At 37.0% G+C, this 26902-nt stretch overlaps 1 protein-coding gene across 1 annotated transcript in view; it reads left to right on the top strand.

The window, feature by feature from the left end:
* The window catches only part of UNC13C (unc-13 homolog C), a 616040-nt gene that overhangs the window by 229430 nt on the left and 359708 nt on the right, over window positions 1–26902 (top strand). The window contains exons 7-8 of the mRNA XM_082733851.1: window positions 11044–11122; window positions 13307–13378. Coding sequence (XP_082589977.1) covers window positions 11044–11122; window positions 13307–13378 — 151 coding nt within the window. The remainder of the gene's footprint in view (window positions 1–11043; window positions 11123–13306; window positions 13379–26902) is intronic.

Here is a 26902-nt window from a genome sequence, read left to right as displayed (position 1 = left end):
AGTGGTGATGCAACATGGGGGCTTAAGGGGGTAGGAGAATAATAAATAAAACAAGATGTGATTGAGAGGGAGACAAACCATAAGTGACTCTTAATCTCACAAAACAAACTGAGGGTTGATGGGGGGAGGGGGGTTGGGAGAATGGGGGTGGGAGAAGGGGGTGGGGTTATGGACATTGGGGAGGGTATGTGCTTTGGGTGAGTGCTGTGAAGTGTGTAAACCTGGCGATTCACAGACCTGTACCCCTGGGGATAAAAATATATGTTTATAAAAAATAAAAAATTTTTTAAAAAAAGAAAATGAGCCCTAGAAGGTACATACTGTAATTGAGTTGTTAGAAGTTAGTCCCCAACACCTGACATTGTTCCCTCAAGCCTAACATTGAGAAAACCTTCAGGGGAATGTTTTAAGAGCTGTATTTTACATTTTCACTTCTGCAACTCGTCGTAATAAACCTAGGACCATTTGGTTGTTTCCGCTATAAAAAAAAATATTTTTAATCACTGGAAGTACAAAATGTTACACCAGCATAGTAAATCCTTCACATTCCCTTTATTTCTTTAAAAAATTAAAAATGACATTAGCTTAAAAAAATAATATAAAGATAAATAATGAGGTAGTCAGCACTTCTGAAACCTTGTTTCAAAGGAACAAGGGTTTGAAAGAAAGAGCCTGCTTAAAGTGTTAAAGAGCATTATGGAGCATTAAGAGGTCAAATGCCCAGGAAAGGAGAAAGTAATTTAGTGGATACAAAGACTCCCCTCGACAATGAGGCCATTTGTACTTAAAATATTATAGTGGTTTGAATTGGGAATTCTACCAGAGTTCATAAAGCAGAATGAAGGGGTTGGAAAAGAAAATGGTGAAACCACTTAAGTCAAGACCCTCATTAAGGAATCCATTAAAGAGCCTAGGGTTAATTCAACCATCTTTTTAGACCATCTGTCTCCTTTACCCTCCTCTAATCCCCCATGAGCCGCACTGCCAGACTGGTCTTCTTCGAACATCCTTTGGTCATGTTAGTCTTGTGGGCATGAACTACAGGAAGGTGGAAGCAGCAGTTTTGTTCAAGATGAATGGAAGATGGGAGAGAATGCAGATGGGGAGACTGATCATTACAAGGTCCACGAAAAGAATTTTCGGCCTCGGGGCATCTGGGTGGCTGAGTGGGTTAAAGCCCCTGCCTTTGGCTCAGGTCATCATCCAGGGGTCCTGGGATTGAGTCCCACATCAGGCTCTCTGCTCCACGGGGAGCCTGCTTCCTCCTCCTCTCTCTCTGCCTGTCTCTCTGCCTACTTGTGGTCTCTGTCTGTCAAATAAATAATAAAATTAAAAAAAAAAATTTCTCGGCCTAACAATAAGACTTATGACCAAATTGGGGTGATCCAAATATAAAGGAAGGTGTAATTGAGGAGAGGGTCTGAGGATGACAGAAGAGAGACTGGGCTGAGAAAGAAAATGGGCAAATACTAACAAAGATCGATGCCTCTTGTATATTAGAAGCAGAGAAGGAAGGATCGCAGTGATGATCTGGAGCCCTAAGTATTTCTAGCTTTCTGCCAGTCAGCTGCAGCTCAGTTTCAATAGCCCTAAAATACAAGAATGTGGGAACATTCCATTTCTTACGTCGCTTGAGGCTTACAACTCAGATGAGCTGTTATTTAGGATTTTAAACCTCTGGGACCAGCCAAATGGTGATAGTATTAAAAATCGTGAAATAAAAATGAGACATCCAAAAGAATTTGCAGAGAAAATAATTGATCCTAAAATGGATGTCTTGGCTTAAAACTGCTGACAGGTTTGTGGAAATATTCAAGAATATTTAAAGACTATTTATTGATACCCACTGTGTTCCAGGCACTCAGCAGAATAAACATGCCTCTTGCCTACTTCAGTGAAATAACTTTGTATACAAATTTACTGCCTGAATTCAAGAAAGAGCAAAGGAGGGAAAGCAAGCCAGTGGAAGAAAAACCGCTTAAAAATGATGGGCACTTCAACATGTCAGTTCACTGTTTTATTAATGCATGCCAGGGAGAGGGAGAGAAAGAAGATATGAATATTCTGTACTCTGTTTACATCTCATTTTCCTCTTCTCAGATGTTAACAGGATTGTCCCACTGTACAAAACTTTATATATTTGTCATACAGCCATATCCTCTGAACTCAAGCCAATTATTTCATCTCTTGCTCAACAAGAGAGTTAGTGATCACTGCAAGGCAAGAGGAACTATGGCTGTAGTGGTTTTATGGAGATAGAGCATGTTGGTGTCTAACAGAGTTTCCGCCAAAGGGTCCATCAAGGGTAGTGTAGAGGACTCTCTGTGATTCCCATAAAGACAAACATTCTACATTACGGCCACAGTTAAGAGAATCCAGGAGGTAATGAAGAGAAGATGGAGGAGACTGGAATGATTAGTACTGAGGAGGAGCTTTGTGCTTTGAGTTTTATTTCCATTTTGAGATAAGGCTTAGAAAATTGAGAAGATAAAAGTAGTGTTTTTCAAAGATTAGAATTAACAGGGAAAAAAGCGACTTGGTTGGGGCTTCTGTGAGACCCTTGTCTGATAGGAGGTTGACTAGCTGGGACCAGGATTGTAGATGAGTGTGGGACAAGGAATGATCTCTGCCAACAACCATCATCACCAGAGCTGAGGTGCTACACAAAAGGGATTGGCAGAGGAAAGAAGTCTAGACCAAAACTGAGTCCGAAGAGAACGTTAATAGAGCTCAGAGCAGAGTGTAGAGTATAATCACAGCTTTCATTTTTGCCCTTCTTTTTCTTTAATTCTTCAAGTAGATAGCTACCTATAATTTCCTGAGTGCCAGAAACTCTGCTACAAATTTATTCCTTAGTTTGGAGGAATATAGACAGACCCAGGGGAGCAGTGAGGCAGGATATGTTTGGTCAATTTCAATAATGTCCCTGCCGACACAAGTCTATAATAATTACTACCAATAATAGATAACCTACTTTAATATAATATCTCAGTGCTCCCCAGAATGCTACAGACGCCGTCATTATTCCATTTTCCATATAAGATAACTGGGATTCATAAAAGTTAAAACAATATTTACTGGTCTAGTAACAAGACTCCTTGTCTTCTTTTTTTTTTTTTTTTAAGATTTTATTTATTTATTTGACAGAGATCACAAGAAGGCAGAGAGGCAGGCAGAGAGAGAGGAGGAAGCAGGCTCCCCGCTGAGCAGAGAGCCTGATCCGGGGCTCGACCCCAGGACCCTGGGATCATGACCTGAGCTGAGGGCAGAGGCTTTAACCCACTGAGCCACCCACAGGCCCAGACTCCTATCTTCTTCCAATGAGAAAACTCTTGCCAGTTAACTCACTTCAGTGTGAGGTCACTGACTTTCTCTTTGGTCCTCAGGCTTTGGTCTTGCTTTTTTCAGGTACTCTTTCAAAGATAGGAATCTTAGTTTTTAAGTCAAGATGATGGTTTATTTAATAGCCAATCTCTCTGGTGTCAAGGCCTGTTCGCTTGAACCTCTACCTTTTATTCTTCTTGCTCCATGTCGGAGTTAGCCCCAGGGCAGTAAAGATGACTGAGATTTGTCATTTTTTTGAAACATATGTTCTAGTGGGGACATCCATGCAAACAAATAAACAGAAAGTAGTTTTACAGAGGTTATAACAGAAGACTTAGAACAATTATTCTCAAAGGTTTTTCTGTTTCACCCCTATAATGGCTGAATTACGGAAGCAGCCAAAGTGTCCATTGATAGATGAATGGATAAAGAAGATGCAGTGTGTGTACACACACACACACACACACGCACACACACACGAATATCATCTAGGCCTAAAGAATGGAATCTCACCATTTGCAACAACAGGGATGGAGCTAGAGAGTACAGCCAGCGAAATCGGCCAGTTAGAGAAAGACAAATACAATATGATCTCACTAATATTGGAATTCAAGAAACTAAAGAAATAAAGGGGGGGAAAGGTGGGTGGGAGACAAGCCAAAAACAACCTGAGTCCTAACCGTAGAGAACAAACTCGTGGTTACCAGAGAGGAGTGGGGTGTGTGAAGGGGACGAAGAGTGCGTTTATCATAATAAGCACTGAGTCATGGATGGGACTAGATTACTGTGTTGTACACCCGAAGCTAATGTAACAATGTACCTTAACTATATGGAATTAAAAATTAAAAAAGCATTTCTGCTCCAGTTCACCTAAAAAGTATGCCTTCCTCTATTAGCAATAAATATTTGTCTTTGAATCCACACAGCTGCTGAGAAGCCCATGTAGAGGCCAGCAGTTATGGTTTCTCCCTCGCCTCGTCCACTCATGACCCAGTCCCTCCCACTGAGAATCCCCGATGTTGTGCTTATAGAGAGGCACAGTTAATTGAGATGGGGAGGAGGTACCTTAAAATTACATTCAAATTTTATTTAAGAGAGGTAAGTGTGAGCCTGTGCCACTCGCAAGGAGGCCAGTAGCAGCAGAGGAAATTGTGGAGTGAAAACAGGCAAGGGGAAAGAGTAGGCGGAATCTGGGGATCTACAAAGGCATTCAGGATGAGTGGAACAAGAAAGTAGAGGGAGAACTCAGAGGAGAGGACACTGGAGGGGCAGTCCTACCTTGCTGAAGTGAAAAGGAATTTGTTCTCTATCTTGGAAGCAGTAAGGGATGTTGAATATGAAGAAGATATCTTTAGATTTGTATTCTGGAAAAGAGCTGTTGGCAATTAAAAAAAATGAGCTGACAAAAAAAAAAAAAAAAATCTAAGAGATGAGCTAAAATAGTAAGGCCTGAAATAGAGCTCTATCAGTGTGGGGGTTCAGGAGGGAGATGCCAAAAGTACTATATTTTATCAATCCCACAACATACATTTTTATACCTTGTAAAATATCAAGATGCACCTAATCGATGGTATCTTAAAAGCATTGGTAATGCTTACAATTACAAGAGTTTCATTGTCTGTACGTTTATAAGTGTAGTTAAAAGTGTCCTGGGAGAGCGTTGTGATTTTGTTCTTGCAGATGGTATGGGCTGGATAATTGCATTTTCTTAATGTTTTAGTCCAGAGACAACTCAGGATGATTTGAGGAAGACTGGGAGAACTCTTGATCTCCTTCGAAGCTCTAGGTGAGATTGAGAGCCTACCAAAATCAGTATCTGCGGCAGAGCTGCCCACTTCTTGGAATAAAAGAAATAATAACGAAGGGCCATTTTATAAAATGCTACATTGCCATTGCTCTTGATGGCTTACAAGACCATAATTTGGACACAGACCAAGACATTGACAATTCTGTGTTGAAGAGTCATTTTAAGCAGCTGGACTCTGACTGAGAAACTTAAGGAATAATCATTTATTTTGTTTATATTTTTATTTTCATGTATGATATGATAATATGACACATCTGTGCCATGGATGAAGTCAATTTAAGAGGGTCCTTTGAATAAATACACAATTTAAATTCTACTCGCTAAGAAAACACAGTGTCAAAGATTAATTTGATTTTCCCCAACATATAAATATATAATGCTGCATCTTATGACAGATGGTGTGTTAATTGTGATGAAATATAGTATCAAAAAATCTTTAGAAACTGGTGATTAATTGGATGTGGGGAGTGAAACATCCAATTACACAGACACAAATACTCATTCAGTGTTGACAATAATAAAAATAAAAAGGTGAAAAAAGGAGAACAGAGAATATCCTGAATAATGGATTCTAATACGGAGAGGTAAATACAGTTCATAATGATCATCAGGCTAATTGTTAAAATGTATGTAACATATATGACTGTAATAAAAAAAAGTTACTGTATGTTTACCATTAAGTAACTAAATAAATCCAAAGATTTGTTTACAAAAAGTCTGAAAGAGGAGAGCTGTATTACAGGAGAGGGATTTAGAGTGATTCATTATTAATCTTTTACATTGCCTTAGTGTTCCATAATGCTAAAAAAGATTAATTACATAGCCCTGCTCAATAATTGTCTTGGAAACACAGAAATAAACAGAAGCACTGTGATCTGTTTGTATTTTATTTCTTTCTTAGGCTTATGGTCTTCAATTAATTTAATAACTCCTTTGCATATAAAGAGAGTCTACTAATTTTCTGATTTCTAATGGCTATTAGATAGTCTATGAATATTGCCAATTAACCAAATAAACCATCAGCTACACACTTATGGAAACAGCACACTTCTCAGAGTTCTTTTCCAATCAATGTATAGTCAGTGTATTATCACTAATTTTGGATTAATTATTAATATATTAAAATAAACCTTACGTCTTCTACCTTAGATATCAGATTGTTTAACAGTTATAGATTATATATCTTTTAGGTAATTTGTGTTGTGTTTGTTCTATAACAAGATAGTTAGCTGAAGAATCAAAGTAAATCTTCAATTTTATTAAACTCAGCAAACTTAATTATCCAAAGAACTAAGAAATAAAAGTATGAAAAATATGAACTATGTAATATAAGACATAATGAACTAGAATATATCACAATTTATGAAATTGTATCCATTTTTCATTCTTTAAATTTTACCCTGTTTGTTTGTTTATTTATTTATTTAAAGTGCACTTCACTTAAAATAGGCATAGAGCCTAACATAGGACGTGAACTCACAGCCTGGAGATCAAGACCTGAGTCAGATGCTTAACTGACTTAGCCACCGAGGCATCCATTTTCTCGGTTTGATTTGATGATTGACTTTCCAAATATTTCTGTAGATCTGATGTTTTCATCTCATTTGTAATGCCTATGGTCTAGGGAGAACTCTTTTTCCCTAGGGAGAACTCTTAAATAATTGAAGAGGAACTGCTTGGGGCGGATTGGGACTATTTTATTCAATGATACAGTGTTTCTGATATGAAGATAATAGTGTCTTGGAATACAGTGAAAGCATTTCAAATAATGGTAACAACTCTAGAGTAACTGGGATAAACATTTTATATCTTCCTAAAAAAGGAAAAATGTATGTATGTGTGCCTGTTACATGTGTGTTTAGACATGCATATATGTTACACACATGCATATGAACATACATACATATACATACATACACATATACACACACATAATAGGCACACATACATACATTTTTCCTTTTTTAGGAAGAATGCATGAAACATGAGGTTTCAGGTAACACTGTCTTTCAGTGCAAATCAAGCCCTGCCATAGTTGCTTTTGTTTCATTAAAAGTAAAATAGGAAGGATTAGTTGTAATCCTCGGTTCATATTATTGTTCTAAATATGAAATGATCTAAGTGTATAAGCAGTAGGATATGATAAGCCCTAGAGTTTGGGTTCAAATCCAGACACTGCAATCTGTGATTTAGACTAATTATAAGAATGATTCTAAACAATTAATTCATCCATTTCCTCCTTGAATAATTATGCCTCTATTTTACTGATTTTTTTTTTTTTTGAGAATAAAATGAGGACTATATGTAAAGTTTGATTCTATTTGTTAGCATTACATCTGGCTCCTGGTAAGTACCAAATAAATATTGATTGTTAGCTAGTTTGCTGCGGGTGGTTAGCAATGGCTTTTAATCAAATCACTTATACCAAAAAGGACTGAAATCAGACCACTTCTTCCCTAGAATCAGATCTCACCCCTGGAGTTTTTTGTCTGCTGTTGCCTGTCTTGATGACTCTCCCTGAGCTCTTCATCCCTGAGCCTAGCTAGTTTCTTCTAGATTTTAACTGATCTCCTTGAACTTGACTTTTTGCTTAGAAGGTCAAAGACTTATTTATCTATTGATACTTCCGGTCTTCACTATTTTTTAATTTAATTTCTCCCAGATGTCTCTTGGTTAGGAATACTTTCAATAATATTTACAAAATGTTTTGCAGTTGTATGGACCTCTATAGTATTAACCAAGCACTTCTCCACTCTTGAGGTAAGGCCATTAGGAAAACCATTTCTAAAGCTCAGATCTGCAATGAAAGTTTTACTATTACTTGAGGAATAAACAAATGAAAGTATATGTTTATACAAATGTCTTATAGTAATAATGAAAAGGAAAAGTATAAGGAAACAACATGATTTTGAGTATTTTTAAGGCTGTGAAGACTAAGAATAATTTTATTGCATAGCAATTTTACAATTACAAAATATGGGTTTGATGAAATTAATGACAGACTCAGGACAGAGATAAATTTTGGATATAGGTCTTCTAACTTGGGGTCATTATTCTATAATGCTCAGGTTTGGCCTGGGTCCATGGCTATCTCTGTTCTGATGAAACAAGCTAAGGAGTAAGTATAAGACCCAAGAAAATACATGTGTGTAATGGATTCCTGAATTAGTGAGTGTGTAAGTTTGCTCAAAATTCTAGGTGCTCTTAGGAATTTGAATTAAGTTTGTGAGAGGGAAAACAAATCATTAAAGAAAGTGACCCATCTATATATTACATTTTGTAGTTTATAAATCACCTTGTTAACCATTACCACAATTGACTATTGTTTTTTTTACATAGTTATTAAAGTCACATTATTTAGCAGTCAAAACATTTCGGAAAATTCAAAGGCAGCTAGTTAGTATGATTGCCATGTAGTGGTGGAAAGACATTTATTAATTACACTTTATGTCATTATTAATTTTCTTCATAAGAAACCACTTGGAATCAGAGCCTTATATTGGAGCAAATGAAACTCAAAAGGTCCTTCTAGAAACCCACTAGCATAGCCCTTTTCCCATGAATGTGATGTTTGGGATGCAGCAGAATCAAGCATGAACTGGCTGGGAGAGGGAAAAACTATGGAAAGAGAATAAGAGGAAAGCAAGAAGTTACACTGTTGGAGTAGCTGGCTCACATTCTTAAAATGGGTGTTGAAAAAAAAGAGTTTCCCTTTTCCCCTACTTGATGGTGGTATTTCTTATAGTTCCTAAGGGCATACTGCTAATGATTGTTTTTTGTGATCTCAGTCTTGATATTTGACTGTCATGACTACCACTGTCACTGGCCCAGAGAGTGTCAGTTGGCTTTATTCGGGGTAATGATGGAAGCTGTGTGAACTTTTGTAGAGTCCATGGTAGACGGGATCTCAAGTGCCGTCTGTACCACACATATTTGCACCCATGCTATCTCCCCTCCCGGTTTCTTCTGTTGCTCTTCTCTCATCTGTCTTGATCTCTGCCCCACTGTTTTTTGTTTTTTTTTGGTTTGTTTGTTTGTTTGTTTGTTTTTTAGATTTTATTTATTTGTTTGACACAGAGAGAGAGAGAGAGAAAGAGATATCACAAGGAGGCAGAGAGGCAGGCAGAGAGGGGGAAGCAGGCTTCCTGCTGAGCAGACAGCCTGATGTGGGGCTTGATCCTAGGACCCTGGGACCACGACCTGCCAAAGGCAGAGGCTTAACCCACTGAGCAACCCAGGCACCCCTCTCTGCCCCACTGTTACCCTTTTCCTGTGTTCTATGAGCCAACCTAAAGATAACTTCTTGTTAAAATTCATGAACTGAAGTATAATTTGTTCACCATTGACATCCTTCTTACACATGTGCGGTGGTTTTCCTTGTTCACATGTATTACTGGATTTGATCTTCCCTTTGAGTCATGCATGTTATAACATTACTATTTATTATCATTCTATCCTTATTAATACTTCTATTATTTCACATGAGTTGTATTATAATTTAGTGAATTATCCAATATCATCAAGCTAGTGACCGATGCAACTAGAAGTATTAGAGTTAAGACCATAGTTGCTAAGAAAAATCCAATAAGGCAAAACTTCTCCTGAATTAAGCTAAGCAGCAGGAGCAAAGGGACCATCTCTGTGTCACAGAAAAACTGGACTGTGAGATGCTGTTGTGGCCTGTTACAGTAGCAGAGCTGTCTACCTAATACCCCAGACTTTCAGTTGTGTGTTCCTAGTGAAAACAGTTGACCCTAAGCCAGAGTTAAGCAGGAGTTTTGTAGGTCAGATAAGCATAGGAGAAGCTGTTCATAAGTGACTTGAGCTCCTTTTTGGTGATAGGAAATGACTAGCTCAGATCCAGCGAAAATCAAATTCAATGTATTGAACTCATTTTAATAAACAAAGATAAATATATTTTAAGATTATTTTAAATTGCAGAAACGGCAATGCTTAGTAGAAAAACGTTGGCTATTACTGAATTTATAACGTAATGAGACTCCTCCCCCCCTTTTTTTTTTCCCACCAAGTATCAGTCCACAAAGGTAATTCTGGTTATATTCGATTTAATGAATATCATTCTATATATTTTCTGTACATATGTAAACACACACGGTATTCTATTAAATTTACTAATAGGCAAACTTGGTTTGTTGGTATTTTTTTTCATTTAACATACTGTGAATATTTTTCATTTATACACATATATATTTAACTCATTTACTTTGATTATTATGTTCCTTCCATTGGATAATATAATTCATTCAAGAAATATTTAGGTTACCCAACTTTTATTGCTATTACAAAAATAAATGTCACAGTGGATATCCTTATACAATAAATCAATCTCTTATTGGCATTTTTCCGTGGGATAAATTCAAGTAAGTGAAAATTCTGGTAACCACCACATATATTTTACATGCAGCTATGGTTCTTTGAGGTACCACTTTGGGGTTTAATCTCTGAAGATGTAAAATATCAAAAAAGAATGATACTTTTACAAATACAGGTAACTATTTTACTATTGAGGACCAAACTTACACCTTACACTGACCATGGTTTTGTTCTATCTCTTCTTGGAGATACAAAGTTTCATATAAGAAACCATTTTTTTTTCTCTATGATATTGACAGAATATCTTGGTTTGTATATCAATCCAAGCCAGGGATATTTTAAAGTTTTAATGTACAGAACTATCCAAGAATACAAGTGAGCACTTTGGTAGCTGGAGTCTTTCTCCTTTTCCCTGGGTGAAGTCTTAGAGGCTGGATCGTTCTTATTTTGTGAACCAGTTGAAAAGCATGGTATACATTTCATCTTTTTCACAGCCTTTTTACCATGAATGGGGGATTTTTTTTTTTCCTTAAAGGAAGTCTGTTTCCCATTGGAATCATTCCTGTTTTTCCTTTCAGGGCTGGCCGAGGACTTTATGGCATTGACAGTATGCCAGATCTCCGCAGGAAAAAAACTTTGCCTATTGTGCGAGATGTGGTAAGTCACTCCTGTTTCATTCTCTGATTGCATGTGTCCCCATTTTCTTCATTAGCTGTCATTTTGGCCTTCTCATTAAGTGCCTTGCCTGTATTTCATAGAATAAAATATATAAGATGCTGGATTCTACCAAGTATTGCATTTATCATTTCTTTAAAATCTTTTAGATGAATGAGATAACTCCAACCTTCTGACAGCTTTTTTTTTTTTTTTAAGCTTTCCTTACCACCCACCCACACCCCCAGTGTGGGACTTGAACTTATGACCCCAAAATCAAGAGTTGCATGCTCTACCTACAGAGCCAGACAGATGTGCCTTGACAGTTTTTTATATTGGTTGAAATTACAAACTGAGTTAAAATGACACTGTAATTGAGCAGAAAGTCACACAGCATGCCAAGTGAGCTGCTGCAGCTGGGCTTTGATATGTACAATGTTGCAGCAGATAACATTAACCAATTCTTTATTTTCTTAAAATCTAGTCACATTAATAAGTGATTCCACTGTCTAAGGAAATCTATGGCTCCCAAGTTATTTAAAACTTTATAAAGCCAGAACATAACTTTCAATAACTCAAACTCTCCTATAACAAAATACACAGGGACCACATGAAGATGCAAAGAATATAATGGTGTGCATTAGATTCTAAAAACAAATCACCTACCAGCATGTTTTTTTGTTATCTCAGTTGTCTTCACATTTTTTTTCTGGAAGCATATTCTTAGTAGTTTATGACATAAAAATTTGTTTTATCCAAGAGAAATAGAAATTTCCCTTTTGCAACATTGTATACAATTTCTTATATCAGCAATTTTTAATTTTGCTATGAAAACCATCATGTGAAAACCATCACTTTGGCTTTAAATTAGGAAAGGTAAAATCTTGATTGGAAAGATACTGAAAAGCATGCGTGTCTGTATAGCTCATATTTCTGTCACTATAGTGCAAACATTATTTTAAAGTGTTAAGTTTATTTTAACATCATTATACTCTTCTCACATTTCTTATTTCTAATTTTTTTATGCTTTGTTTCCTCTGACACTTGGAATATTCAGGCTATGGTAAGTGATTTTCAATTTAATATTTTTCATACTTAATATACACTGCACTTATTCTTGGGATAAAAGAGGACAAGATGGGGAAATAAAAAAGAGACATAGGAATAAGAAATTTAGTTTCTCCAAGTATTTAACCTCTAGTTCAATTCTGAAAGATACACCAAATTATATATCCAACAGGTGTCAAAACAGACTAAAATAGAATACAGACATAATTTTAAAGATAATAGTTGTCAGAGTTGGAAGATCATCTTGGGTAAGTCATTGGAGAGGTAATCCCTATATAGGTTTACACAGTCAGGGTGGAGATGAGTGGAGAGTGACTTTCTCACTCAGCACTGTACTGAAGTTTTATCTAAGTTTATGGCTTTGTCCTCCATGGAGATAGATTTAAGACTGGGTACAGAATACCATTATGACTTCCATTTGCTCCAGTGGAATAAAATACTGAACATTCCCATGTAAAACTTCTGACTCTAAAGTTCTTGACAGCACTGCTGAGTGCATTATATCACACACATTTCAGGTAAGAGCAACGTAATGGTTTTATTTTATGGTGGGGGAACTAAAGGGACTTTTAATTAAAATCACTGTATTTAGCAGCATTGCATTAAGAAAACCAATCTGGGTATAATGCTTTTCAGTTGATAAAGTGAACACTTAGAAAAAATATCCTGGTTAGAGATGAAAGAATGTTCTGGGGGATTGTGAACAATTCAAGAATCATCTAACCTCAGTGTTGTGCTTCATGGCCATGACACAGAGCCTGTGGCTCTGTACCAGTGACCATGTTTTATGAAGGAATGTGATCATGATCACCTTGGGAAAACCAAAGTTACAGAAGCCTCCTGTTAGCCTGGAAACTTGGAGCTGCTTTTCTGGGCCTCAGTTTTGTCATCTGCAAAGTGTAGAGGTTGGGTTCAACAATAGAAAGGGACCTTTTCAGCTTTGATGTTCCACGATTCCATATTCTGGATGAACTTGCCAACTCTTCAAAATGGCAGGTGCCTATTGGCTAAAACATGAGCAATGATCATCTGTATTCTTAACTTTTTCACATGCTGCTGAGCTGTGTGTTCATGGCAGCCACATCGTGTGCCAATAACTCCTAATTCTGTTTATTTTAGACTCTGGCTGCCCGGAAATCTGGACTCTCCCTGGCTATGGTGATTAGGACATCACTAAACAATGAGGAACTGGTAGGTGCAGAGTCAATTACTATGTATTGATCATAGTCCAGTGGAGAGTGATTCTGATCAAGCCACTCAGTCGTGATGTTGATCCCCAAATTCCAGAAATAACTGGGAACATGGGGAAAGTCTGACCCTAAACAAATTTCCTCAGGACCTCAGCTTCACTATTGTACAGATGATCCTCTGCTGATGCAATATCCGTGTGCCTATCCATCTTTACAAATGCTAGTCCATCCTCACACATTTTATCTGTAATTCTCCCCCTGAGAAAAGTCCTACTATGTGTTCATAAGGTTCAAGTTTTGCCTCCTTTCCGGGGCTGACCCCAGATGTCTTCCTCCTTTTCTGACTGAATTTTAAGTTTCCTCCTCTGTGCTCTTCTAGCCTTTTATCATGACCTCCATCGTGTAGTATGACATGAATGAAGGTTGCTTGGGGCGAGTCCCATCTGTACAGTTAAAACTAGCATTGTTCTACTTGGCAAATTTTCTAATTTCTCTGAATCTGATTTCTCTCATCTGTCTAGTGAGGTCATAAGACAAATTATGAAGGGAGGGGAAATGTGTTTAACACCGGCATAGCTTAGAGTATAGTAGAAAAGAATAAATGCAAGGTGCTGGTTTTATTATTTTTGTAAGCAGTCAATTTTGTTATTTTGCATAAACCTTTCCTTTAGAGGCTGATATTCTTAAGTGTAACACCATATCTTGTTTGTTTTTCTTCGTAAATGCTTTGATCCCTCTGCTTAGTCTGATGTGAGGTAGATACTTTGAAAGAACCAACATGATTAGAAAATACAAGTAGGCTGCAGATATCTAGGTCAGGGATTCTTAAATTTGGTTCATTACAATCACCTGTGAGAGCTCTAAACCATGCAGATGCCTGGGTCTCACTCCTAGTGATTATGATTTAATTGGCTTCAGATGTAGTCTGGGTACAAGGGTTTAAAAAAAAAAAAAAAGTTATCAGGCAATTCTAATATGCAGTGGATATTGTGCCCTGGTAACTCCTTCCTTCCCAGCCACTCTACTGGGCTACAAATAGAGACAAGTTATGTGTCCTCCCTTAGGAGAACTCATATATACTCTACCTCTCCCAATTTTAGTGGCTTTATCTTTCCTGTAGAATAAAAATTTGCCAGTAATAATACTTGCATTAAATTTCCATACACTTGGCATTTAACACCATTATTTATATGTATGTTTCATATTTTATTCTTCGTGTCATTGTCTTCTTCCACCCAAAACCAAACATTTCCTAGGTCTCTGTTAGCAAATTCCCCCAACTCCTCATGCACATCCATGCTACAGTATATGCCCATCTGAATGTCTAGGTGCTACAGCAAGTTAAAACTTTTCCTGTTGTACCCAAGGATTAAAAAATGTGGCTTCTTTCCCAAGGGTCTAATCCTTATCTAGTAGCTTTACGATGCTATGTACTATTTGAGTAAAGCTTGGATACAAGAGAAATTAAACATCCTCTGGCGTGTGAGAAACCCCCATAATGCTTGCCTATTTTTGAAGTATTTCGTCTTTTCTTTTGAGGGAGTAATCAAGGTTGAGGGTTTTTATGATTAAACTCCTATACTACTCCTTTTGAAAAAAAAAAATTAAAATACAGTGTTTGGTCTGAGCCACAAATACTCATTCCTCTGAAAAGTTAATAGGAACAAGATGGAAAGAAGAATGCTACTCCATTTTCTGAGGCCCTGAACAGGGAGCATACTCTTTCTTTATGGTTAAATTAGTTATCGATCTACTTTTCATCCACTTAAAAATACATAGTATTTCTTTAGTTTCAGAAGACCTATGTAAGACTTTTCTGTGTGGGTGTTGGGTGGATAAATGGGTGTTGGGTGTTCAATTCCCTCTAAAACTCATAAAGCCCATTTCTCTGGGGCCCATGTTCAAAAAGTAAATGAAAGATGACTTCTGCACAACGGGCATATTAAATGTCACTGTTGACAAGCTGTCACATTAAGTCATTACATGGACAACTACGCAAATGCTGAAGCAAATAATGTCCACTTTTCCATGCTGGAAGTCTTCCCGGGCACCCTCAATGTGAAAGCATGAAATGTGTGTCTTTATATGAAGGAAAACGGCTTGGTCATGTGGAAAATATCAAATGGTAGCAGATCTATTTTAATTAAAGAGATATATGGTAAAATGTCCAGTCAGCTCTTGCACACAGGGCAGGGCTCTAAAGTCTGATGTAAGGTGACCGTGGGCTAGCAGACACCACCTCCAGTGATGCTCTGTGAACAGTGGGGGAAGCATGCCAGGTAGCCCAGCCATCAAGAGTTCCACCTCACCCACTGGGAGCTACTGGGGCTGATTGGAAATTTCAGTCTAAAGAGCCCCTAAGGACCAGAGTTTCTGAACATTTCTATCTGGCCTAATAGCTCAGGAAGGGGTAATGATCTAGTCCCCATATAATAGTAGTCTTCCTGACACTGTACTACCCAGCTTTGGGCTTGTTGTCACAGAGTGATAGTTTCCTACGTGTAGCCCCCAACAGAGGGGGCAATCCAAGTAGAACTGTTTAGTAAGTCAGATATAAACTAAGTGTGTACTGTGTCAGGCATTGTTTCAGATTCTGGAAATGAGACCTTGAACAACCCTGCTATAAATCCCTGCCATCATGAAGCTTGTGATACGGTCATAGGGGAGCTGAGCTAATATGTTTTGCATGCCGTATTGTTACAGGTCATAATGGAAGCTTCTAATGTAGGAGTATTTAAACTGACAGTGTCAGATGAAGGTTATGGGAAACTCCAGTAGAGCGAGGAATGCAAATCACCAAGACTGAAAGGGATTCTAGAACCCCATTTATTCTATATAGTTAATTCATATCTAACTACCACGAGGGGCTGATCTAAGGGCTTGCTTCCAGGAAGTGTCAATTCTCAATCAAATTTGGTTTGTCAAGCAGAGTAGAGGTCCTTCTTCCAGTAATGAGATCAGGATCAGGCCTGATGAAAGGGACTTACAAGAACTATGTGTGGGAATCATTAGATCAGACCTGGGCCCTGTTCCTAGCATAATCCTAGAAAGGTGATCTGGAAATAGGAAGCAGGTCAGCACACCTGTGTTGTGCCTGGGGTTCAGTCAGGAAGCTGCAGGCTCACAATATGCAGGTAGTCTGGATGTCTCTTCAGGAGCGAGAACTATGTCAAACCACATAACTGAGAGTTATAGTGATAAGGGCCTGAATCTGAATTTTGGCTCTACCTCTTATTACCTTTGAGAAGTCATTTCCTTTCAATACTTTTTGCATCCCCGAGACTTGTTCATCTCATCTGTAAAGTGAAAGTAATAATGCTTATCTCACAGTTTGTGAGAATCAAAAAGGAATGTGTCTCCCCAAACAGAGCAGGTAGTAGTCGAGAGAAGTTGGGGGAGGGAGTCGCAATGGGGTATCCAGAGCGGGGACTGAGTCCAGGGCCTCCCTGCCCCCTTCGCCGCTGAGGGTCAGCTTCCAGTGTGTACTGGTGGGGGATCCTTCTATCCACACATTTAAATACTGTTGTCTTGCTTGCGAGTATTGTTCTTGGTCCTGTTTCTATCCTCCTTCAAGAGCACAGTCTGTCTCTTGAGATAGATGTAGGTCCAGTTTCACTGTTGACTAGTTGTAGGAACTTGGGCAAGTTACTGAAACTCTTGGCCTTGAAATTATGTTAGATTCTGCACCCCTGGCCTATGGTTTCCTGTGTCTTTGAGCAATTTTGGCATCAGTTAACTAGTTAAAATAAGTTGGGAAACTTTCCTTTTTATCACTTCACTGGAACAATTTGTGTAAAATAAATTGTTGCTATGCCTTGAAAGATGAGTAAACTTACCTCGAAAACCATCTTGTAATTTTTTTGAGGGTGTTTATTTGGGTACCCTCAAATAATTCAATGATCCCATCCATGTTCTTTAAACATTTGTTTTTGAGTCAATTTTGATCATTTGTATTTTTTTCCAGAACATTGTTTTCTTTTCCTAAAATTTCAAATTCCAACAAATTGTTCATGATTTAAGAGTTTGTGCTGTTTTCATCTTATTTGTCTGTTGGTCTTTCTTTCTTTCTCTCTTCTGGTCAGTACTCCAAGAGATGTCTCTGGTGTTTGTTGACTCCATATTGTTTTCTATTTTATTTTTTTTCTTATTTATATTCATCTTCTGTTCTCTTTGTATTTACCCTGAAGATACTTTTCTAATATACTGAGTTGAATATATAGTTCACTAATGTTTATTAATTATTGCATATACACAAAAGAATATTTTACAACATAAGAAACAATGCATATACCTGTGTATCTGTAACAGCTTTTCCTCTTTGAAAGAGGAAAATAATGATTTAATAAATGTTGCAATTATTATTTTGACTCCTCAATTTAGAGTGTTTATTCTCCCAAAGACAAACCATGTGACCTTTATTGTTGTTCCTACCTTGTATTCAAAGCACATAGACTGTATATTCAGTGATTAGCATTTAATTGACCATTTTATGGCTTCCATAATCAGTTTTGTAGATATACTATAGGAGCATTTTTTGTTGGGTACATAAGTTTTGGGACTTCTATATTCCCAATAAATTTTTTCTTTCAACTTTGCTAATAATCTCATTAATTTCTTAAATGGCTTTTTTTTAAACTTTTTTTTTTAAGATTTTATTTATTTATTTGACAGAGATCACAAGTAGGCAGAGAGGCAGGCAGAGAGAGAGGAAGGGAAGCAGGTTCCCTGCTGAGCAGAGAGACCGATGCGGGACTCAATCCTAGGACCCTGGGATCATGACCTGAGTTGAAGGCAGAGCCTTTAACCCACTGAGCCACCCAGGTGCCCTTAAATGGTTTTTCTTTAAAATATTTTCTCTATGTTACTAATACTGCTCTACCAAATTACTAAGGTCAATGTTTCTTTGATAGAACTTTCTCTGGCCCCTTCTTTAATTCTTAATGTGTTTTATGTGTATCTTGCATAGCTTTTTTTTTTTTTTTTTCTTCTCCCCAGAGAGGGAGAGGAGGTGAAAATGGGAGAGGGAGAGAAAAATCCCAAACAGGCTCCATGCCCAGTACAGAGCCCAACCTGGACCTAGATCTCACAGCCCTGAGATCTTGACCTGAGCCAAAATCAAGAGTCACCCACTTCACAAACCAAACCACCCTGACACCCTGTGTATCTCACATAGTTTAACTTTTTTTATTTTTTAATATTTTACTTATTTATTTGAGAGAGATGTGAGAGCAACCAAGCACGAGCAGGGGGAGGTGCAGAGGCGGAGGGAGAAACAGACTCGGAGCAGGACCTGGGGATAATGACCTGTGCCCAAGGCAGACACTCAACCCACTGAACCACCCAGGCATCCCTCTCATATAGCTTAATTTCACATTCAGTCTGAGAATTTGCCTTTTTACATGTGAATTCAATCAATTTATACTTCCCAAAATGCATTTGAGCTTAGTTCTCTTACTTTTTAAAAGTCCTTCTTCCTTTCTTTTACAAGGTTCATTCATGCAGATTGAGTTTTATGTTCCCTCTTCTTCAACAAATGGATTAAACTGATCCATACTGTTGATTTTAATGTGGATGTTCCCTAAATGTTTACTGAAAATACACCTTCTTTTACCGAAGTATAATTAACATCGTTATATTAGTTTCAGGTGTCTAGCACGGATTTGATAATTCTATGCATTATTCAGTACTTACATGCTAAGTGCAGTCTCCATCTGTTCCCAAACATGTTATTGCAATTTATTGAATATATTCCCTATGCTATATTTTTTTAAATCTCTGATATATTTATTGTAAACTGGAAGTTTGTATTTCTTAATACCCTTAATCTGTTTCACCCATCCCTCCACTCACTTCCACTCTGGCAATCACCATTTTATTCTCCTTAAGGGTCTTGTTTGTTTGAATGTTTATTTGTTTTTCATTATTGTTTTTTTTTTTTTTAATTTTCTGTTTAAATTCCAGTTAACATGCAGTATGACTTTGGTTTCAGGTGTACAATACAACGATTTAACACGTCCATGCAACACCCACTGCTCATTGTAGCGGCTGCCCTCCTTAATCCCTGTCACCTGTTTCCTCCTTCCCCTGCACCCCCTACCCCCACCCTCTGGTTTGTTCTCTATGGTCAATATTCTGTCTCTTGGTTTGTCTCTCTTTGTTTGTTCCTCTGCTTGCTTATTCCACATATGAGTGAAATTGTATGCTATTTGTCTTTCTTCAACTTATTTCACTTAGCATAATGATGTTTAAGTCCTTTCTTTTGTCACAATTGGCTAGATCTCATTCTTTTTTATGGACAAGTAATATTCCAGTGTGTGTGTGTGTGTGTGTGTGTGTGTGTACCACTCCTTCTTTGTCCATTCATCTATGGACGGACACATGGGTTGCTTTCATATCTTGACTATTTAAATAATGCTACAGTAAGTATAAGGATGCATATATCTTTTCCCAATTAGTGTTCTCACTTTCTTTGTGTAAGCACTCAATAGTGGAATGACTGGATTGTATGGTACTCTTATTTTTAATTTTTTGAGGAAATTCCATACTGTGTGCACAGTAGCTGCACCAACTTACATTTCTACTAATAGCGAATGAATAATGGTTCCCTTTCCCCAGATCCTTACCAGCACTTGTTATTTCTTGTTTTTGATACTAGCCATTTTGACTGGTGGAAGTGATATCTCATTGTAGTTTAGATTAGTATTCCCTGATGGCTTGCGATGTTGGACATCTTTTCATGTGTCTCTTGGCCATCTATCTGTATGTCTTTGGGAAAAAAATGTCTATCTAGATTCTTGGCTTATTAAATTTTATTTTATTAAAATTTTTATTTTATTTATTAAATTTTGTTTTATTATTTTTTAAAGATTTTATTTATTTATTTGACAGAGATCACAAATAGGGAAAGAGGCAGGCAGAGAGAGAGGTGGAAACAGGTTCCCTGCTGAGCAGAGAGCCCAATACAGGACTCGATTCCAGACCCCAGGATCATGACCTGAGCCAAAGGCAGAGGCTTTAACCTACTGAGCCACCCAGGTGTCCCTAGTGTTGACATTTTAACAATATTCTTCTAACAGAGCATGATATACCTTTCCATACCTTGCATCACCTTCAATTTCTTTCAACAACATCTTAACAGTTTTCAGAATATAGGCTTTTCACCTTCTTGGTTAGATTTATTCTTAGGTATTTTATTATTTCTGGTATAGTTGTTTTCTTAGTTGTTTTCTTGGTGTTGTGTTCTTAGTTTCTCTTTTTGCTACTTCATTATTAGTGTATAGAAACACAGCAAAGTTCTGTTTATTAATTTTGTATCCTGTATCTTTTGCCAAATGATCAGTGCTAATAGTTTTGTGGTGGAGATGTTAGGGTTTTCTATATGCAGTATCATGGTATCTATAAATAGTGACAGTCTTATTTCTTCCTTACCAATCTGGATGCTTTTTATTTCTTTCTTTTCTTTTGTCTGATTGCTGCAGCTAAACCTTCCCGTACTATGTTGAATAAATGTGGCAAGAGTGGACCTCCTTGTTTTGTTCCTGATCTTAGAGGAAATGCTTTCAGTTTTCCACCGTTGAGTATGATGTTAGCTGTGGGTTTTTCATATATGGCCTTTATTATATTGAGGTATGTTAAACCCACTTTGTTGAGAGTTTTTATCGTGAATGGATTTTATATTTTGTCAAATGCTTTTTATGCATCTGTTAAAATGATTACATGTATTTTTATTATTCCTCTTGTTAATGGGATGTGTCACATTGATTTGTGAATATTAAACAACCCTTGCATCCCTGGAGTAAATCATACTTGACCACTTGGCCATGGGGCATGATTTTTAAAGACTGTATGTTGAATTCAGTTCGCTAAGATTTTGTTGAGGCCTTTATGTTCATGGGAGATACTGACCTGCAATGCCCTTTTTTTAAAACTTTAGAGTTAATAATTCTGTCCTGAAAGAGAAAAACATGATCTAAAAATGCTTAACCTCTCATTACTGCCTTCAATGCCCACATCAAGTAAAAGGCAAATCTAAATATCATGTCTGAAAATGGTTTCAAAACGTCAAGTTTGTAGCCCATGGAGTCTAACTGGATCCCAAACACAACCTTTGGGTTTCCACAGAATCAGCTTTCATAATTCGGGCAGTAAGTTCCTTTTCATCCCACAGGCACCTGGAGAATCTGTTCCTTTTGGGCTCTTTTACATATTAAAATTTTTTTCAATACTTCTGTAGTAGACTATATCAACTTAGTCTGCTGTGTTGCCAGATCAGATTTCCAACATGTAAAATAAATATATTAGTACTGCAAGAGTACTCTTGGTGGGATCAGTGAGATAAGAAATGGAAAGCAATTCAACCATTTTTGACACATAATTATGTAATAAATATTATTGTTTTTATTATTAACTACATCTACTACAACTTTCCATGTCTCCATGACTGGCTTTGCTTTGTTACACAAGAGGACAGTGAGGGATAGTCACCCCCTTCCCTCTCTTACTTTTACAGAATCCTAACCCTTCTTTCTAATCTTTCATGACCTTTCTCAGAATTGTAAAAACTCTACCTTGACCCTAAGTGGTAAAATAAACAAACAAACTTTTCACATGAAAATGACAGAAGTTTCCTTTCAGTGAAAGAATTCATATTATTTTTGGTCTCTTATATTTAATAAATTATTCAAATCCTACCTCCATTATTTACATATACTTTTTTACTGAAGTATAATTGATATATAACATCTAAGTTTCAGGTGTTCAATATAAAGATTCAATATTTGTATATATGATGAGATAATCATCACAGGAAGTCTAGTTAATGTCCATCACCATACATGGTTATGTGTTTTTTCTTTCTTGTGATGAGAACTTTTAGGATCAACACATTTCAAATGTGTAATACAGTGTTACTAACTATAGTCACCATAAGTACGTTATAATCCCATAGCTTACTTATTTTACAACTGAAAGTTTGTACCTTTTGACCTCCTTCACGAATTTTCCTCACCCACCATCCCCTGGCTACTACCGTTCGTTCCCTGGATCGATGAGCTTCATGTTTTGTTTTTGTTTTTGCTTTTGTTTTTGTTTTTTGTTTTTTGTTTTTCCCCGATTCTCCATGTAAATAAGATCATACAGTATTTGTCTTCCTCTGTCTTAGTTCACTTAGCATTATGCTCTCAAGATCCATCCATGTTATTGCATCTAGAAAGATTGTATTCTTTTACAGCCGAATAATGTTGTATTACACACACACACACACACACACACACAAACACACACACCCCACATTTTTTTGTATCCATTGAACAACATTGAAGTTGTTTCTGTGTCTTGACTATTATAAATAATGGTACTGTGAACATGGAAGTATACGTCATTTTCCAAATTAATGCTTTTGTTTTCTTTGGATAAATACTCAGAAGTGGAATTTCTGGGTGATTTGGTAGTGAGGTTTTTAATTTTTTGAAGTGACTCCATATTGTTTTCCATTTACATTCCCACCAACATTGTAGAAGTTTTCCCTTTTCTCCACATCCTTGCGAACACTTATTATTGTTATGGTTTTGATGATAGCCCTTCTGACAGTTGTGAGGTGTGATCACTTGGTTTTGATTTGCATTTCTCTGATGATGGATTATGGTGAACAGCTTTTCATGTGCCTTGTAGCCACACCTATATCTTTTTTTTGGACAATGTCTACACAGATCCTCTGCCCATTTTTAAATCATGTTGTTTATTTTCTAGCTATCGAGTTCTAAGAGTTCTTGATACATTTTAGGTAGTAGTCTCTTACCAGATATATGATTGGCAAATATATTCTTTCACTCAGCACATTAGCTTTTCATTTTGTTGATGGTTCATTTTACTGTGCAGAAGTTTTGTTTTGTTTGGTTTGGTGTTTTAAGTATTTTATTTGTTTATTTGACAGAGATCACAAGTAGGCAGAGAGGCAGGCAGAGAGAGAGGTGGAAGCAGGCTCTCCACTGAGCAGAGAGCCCGATGCGAGGCTTGATCCCAGGACCCTGAGACCATGACCTGAGCTGAAGACAGAGGTTTAACCCACTGAGTCACCCAGGCACCCAACTGTGCAGAAGTTTTTTAGTTGGATGTAGTCCCACTTATTTAATTTTTGTTTTCATTTCTTTTGCTTTTTGTGACAAATCTAAAAAAAATCATCACCAAGACCCATCTCAAGGACCTTACCACCTAGGTTTTCTCCTAGGAGTCTATGGTTTCAGTTCTTATATTCAAGCCTTTAGTTAATTTCTTATTAATTTTTTGTGTGTGGTAAAAGATCATGGTCTAGTGTGATTCCTTTGCATGTAGCTGTTCATTTTCCCCTAACACAAGAAGAGAGACTCTTTTCCCCATTGTATATTGTTGGCTCCTTTATCATAAATCAGTATGCGTGATTTTGTTTCTGGACTCTGTTTTGTTCTGATGCTCTAGTGTCTGTTTTTATGCCATACAATACTGTTGAGATTCTTACATCTTTGTAATATCGTTTGAAATCAGGGAATGTGATGCCTGCAGTTTTCGTCCTCAAGATTGCTTTGTCTATTTGGAATTTTGTGGTTCCACGTGAATTTTAAGGTTGCTCCTTCTATTTCTGTGAAAATTGACATTGGAATTTTCATAAGGAATGAACTGAATCTAGATACCGCTTTGGAGAGTATGAATATTTTAATGATACTCCTCTGAACCATGAGCATGGCATAACTTTCATTTATTTGTGTCTTCTCCAATTTCTTTCATTAATATCTTAAACTTTTCAGAGTATGGATCCTCATCTAATTGACTAAATTTATTCCTAGATATTTTATTCTTTTTTAAAGATTTTATTTATTCATTAGAAAGAGAGAGAGAGAGCAAGAGCAGGGAAAAGGCAGAGGCAGAGGGGGAGCGAGAAGCAGGCTCCCCTGAGCCAGGAGCCTGACATGGGACTCTATCCCAGGACCCTGGGATCATGACCTGAGCTGAAGGCAGACCCTTAACCATCTAAGCCACCCAGGGACACACCCCCCATTTTATTCTTTTTGATACAAGTTTAAATTAAATTTCTTAATTTCTCTGATAATTTGTTATTTATATATTGAAATGTACCACATCTTTGTGTATTGATTTTGTATCCCACAAATTTACTGAGTTAATTTTTTTATGCTGTTTTTTTTTTTTTTGGTGGAGTCTTTAGAAATTTATATACACATTTTCTTTTTTTTTTTAATATTTTATTTATTTGTTTGACAGAGAGACAGAGGTCACAAGTAGGCAGAGAGGCAAGCAGAGAGAGTGGGGGGGAAGCAGGCTCCCTGCTGAGCAGAGAGCCAGATCTGGGCCTCAGTCCCAGGACCCTGAGATCATGACCTGGGCCAAAGGCAGAGGCTTAACCCACTGAGCCACCCAGGCGCCCTATATACACATTTTCATTTAAAGTTTGAATTGGAGAACAGGTGTCACATACAGTACATGATAAATATATCCTAATTTGTTTCCAGAACATGTTTTCTATCCTAACAAGCATACTCTATATTGCACTCTTCTTGAATTACTGAATCATCTTCTTTACCATTATTCACTCTCTTTATTTGGACTTACTGAGCAAGTTACTTAGGTCAGTAATAATTTGTGTCTGTTATCAAACTGTATAAGTAAAAACAAAGTACCCAGGCTCTTCCAAAGATAGGCAAATAATTTTTGGTCTCTGTTTACGTTTTCAGATACAATATTTTACCTGAATAACTTTAGCTTTTACAGTCTTATGTGATGATTACTCTCATGAGCAAATTGGACCTGAAATTAAGCTCTTTTTTTTTTTTTTAAGATTTATATATTTATTTTAGAGAGCACTCAAGTGGGGGCAGGGGGAGGAGGAGAGGAAGACAGGTAAAGGTTGGGGAGAGAGATGCAGACTCACTGCTGAGTGGGTAGCCTGATGTGGTGCTTGATCTCACAAGATCGTGACCTGACCTGAAATCAGGAGTTGGGTGTTCATCTCACTGAGCCACTCCGGTGCCCCAAACTCAAACCGTTTTTATACTCAAGGACTTATTATACCATTGTTCTGTCTTCGTGTTTGTAACAAATTTCAAAGGTCACATTCTACCCAATCTTTGTTCTGCAGATCTTTCTGATGCCTTTGTCCAGAAATAATGCAAAATGATACCTACAGGATGGTAAAGAGATTTTTTTAAACAGATATTATTTATTTATTTATCTATCTGTTGAGTGTGTGAGCATGGGAAGAGGCACAGGGAGAGGGAGAGAGAATCTCAAGCAAACTCCCTGCTGATCTCAGAGCCTGACACAGGCCTTGATCTCATGGCCCTGAGATCATGACCTGATGCTGAACCAGCTGAGCCCCCCAGATACTCCTAGGTTCTTTGTTTGTTTTTTCTAAAAAGTGCATGTCAAGGTACATGAAAAATGCTTCAAAACAAGAAGCATGTTTTTTTCTTGTAGTTATCAAAATGTGTTTTGTTTTGTTTTTTTTTTTAGTATGGGAAAGTCATAGTTCACATAATCCCACCAGGAAAAATCAGAGGATGATGAGAAAAATGCAGCTTCATTAGTTGTGCACTGGTTAACATAGTAGAGGAAAAAGAGAAAAGATATATGGCAAATGGAGGTAAACATGCTTTGTTCCTGTTGTATTAAGAGTTAGTTGATTAGGGGCACCTGGGTGGCTCAGTGGGTTAAGACTCTGCCCTTGGCTCCAGTCATGATCTCAGGGTCCTGGGATTGAGCCCCGCATCAGGCTCTCTGCTCGTCAGGGAGCCTGCTTCCTCCTCTTATCTCTGCCTGCCTCTCTGCCTACTTGTGATCTCTCTGTCAAATAAATAAATAAATAAAATCTTTAAAAAAAAAAAAAGAGTTGATTGGAATATTGATGGTCTAAAAATACTAGTCATCACCTTTGGCAAGAAGCCTTGTTGTTTTATTTTGGGGACTCATTTTAATTTTCTTATATAGTTATGAACAGAAAAGGCATTCACTTTTTTTCCTGTGTCCTTATTGTTCAAAAAGTAACATATTAGAACTTTTCAGCTTAGATTCCAGTTTCTTAGAAGAGAAATTATTAACAAAATAATTTTTCAGAATATGAGCATCTTAACTTTTGTAATCTATAAGCTGTACTTTGCTAAAGAGGCTTATCAGAGTCAAAGCATTCCTTAACCTCATTTCTACAGATAAAAGTGTCTCCACAAAATAAAATTTGACTTGTTTTTTCTGCAATCACTTCAGTAATGTAAAACTGATGTTTTATCAGTTTTATTCCTAATTGTGTTGTCTTATATTCTGTTCATAAATAAACAAAAATCACAAAAGAACCATGGCTAACTTTGAGAAATTAAATTGAGTAATTTTATAAAAATTTTAGTGCAATTTTTGTTGTATAAATTAATTTTACAGTGAACATGCATTTTATTATAATTAGAAAATACATAATAGAGAGGAAAATGACATATGAAATTTTTGTTTCTTTGCTTTGTTTTGTTCTCATTTTGAGTGGGAAAAAGACAAG

Source organism: Mustela nivalis (genome assembly GCF_964662115.1).
Source record: "Mustela nivalis genome assembly, chromosome: 6".
Lineage (NCBI taxonomy): Eukaryota > Metazoa > Chordata > Mammalia > Carnivora > Mustelidae > Mustela > Mustela nivalis.
This window is presented reverse-complemented; position numbering and strand designations above follow the sequence as displayed.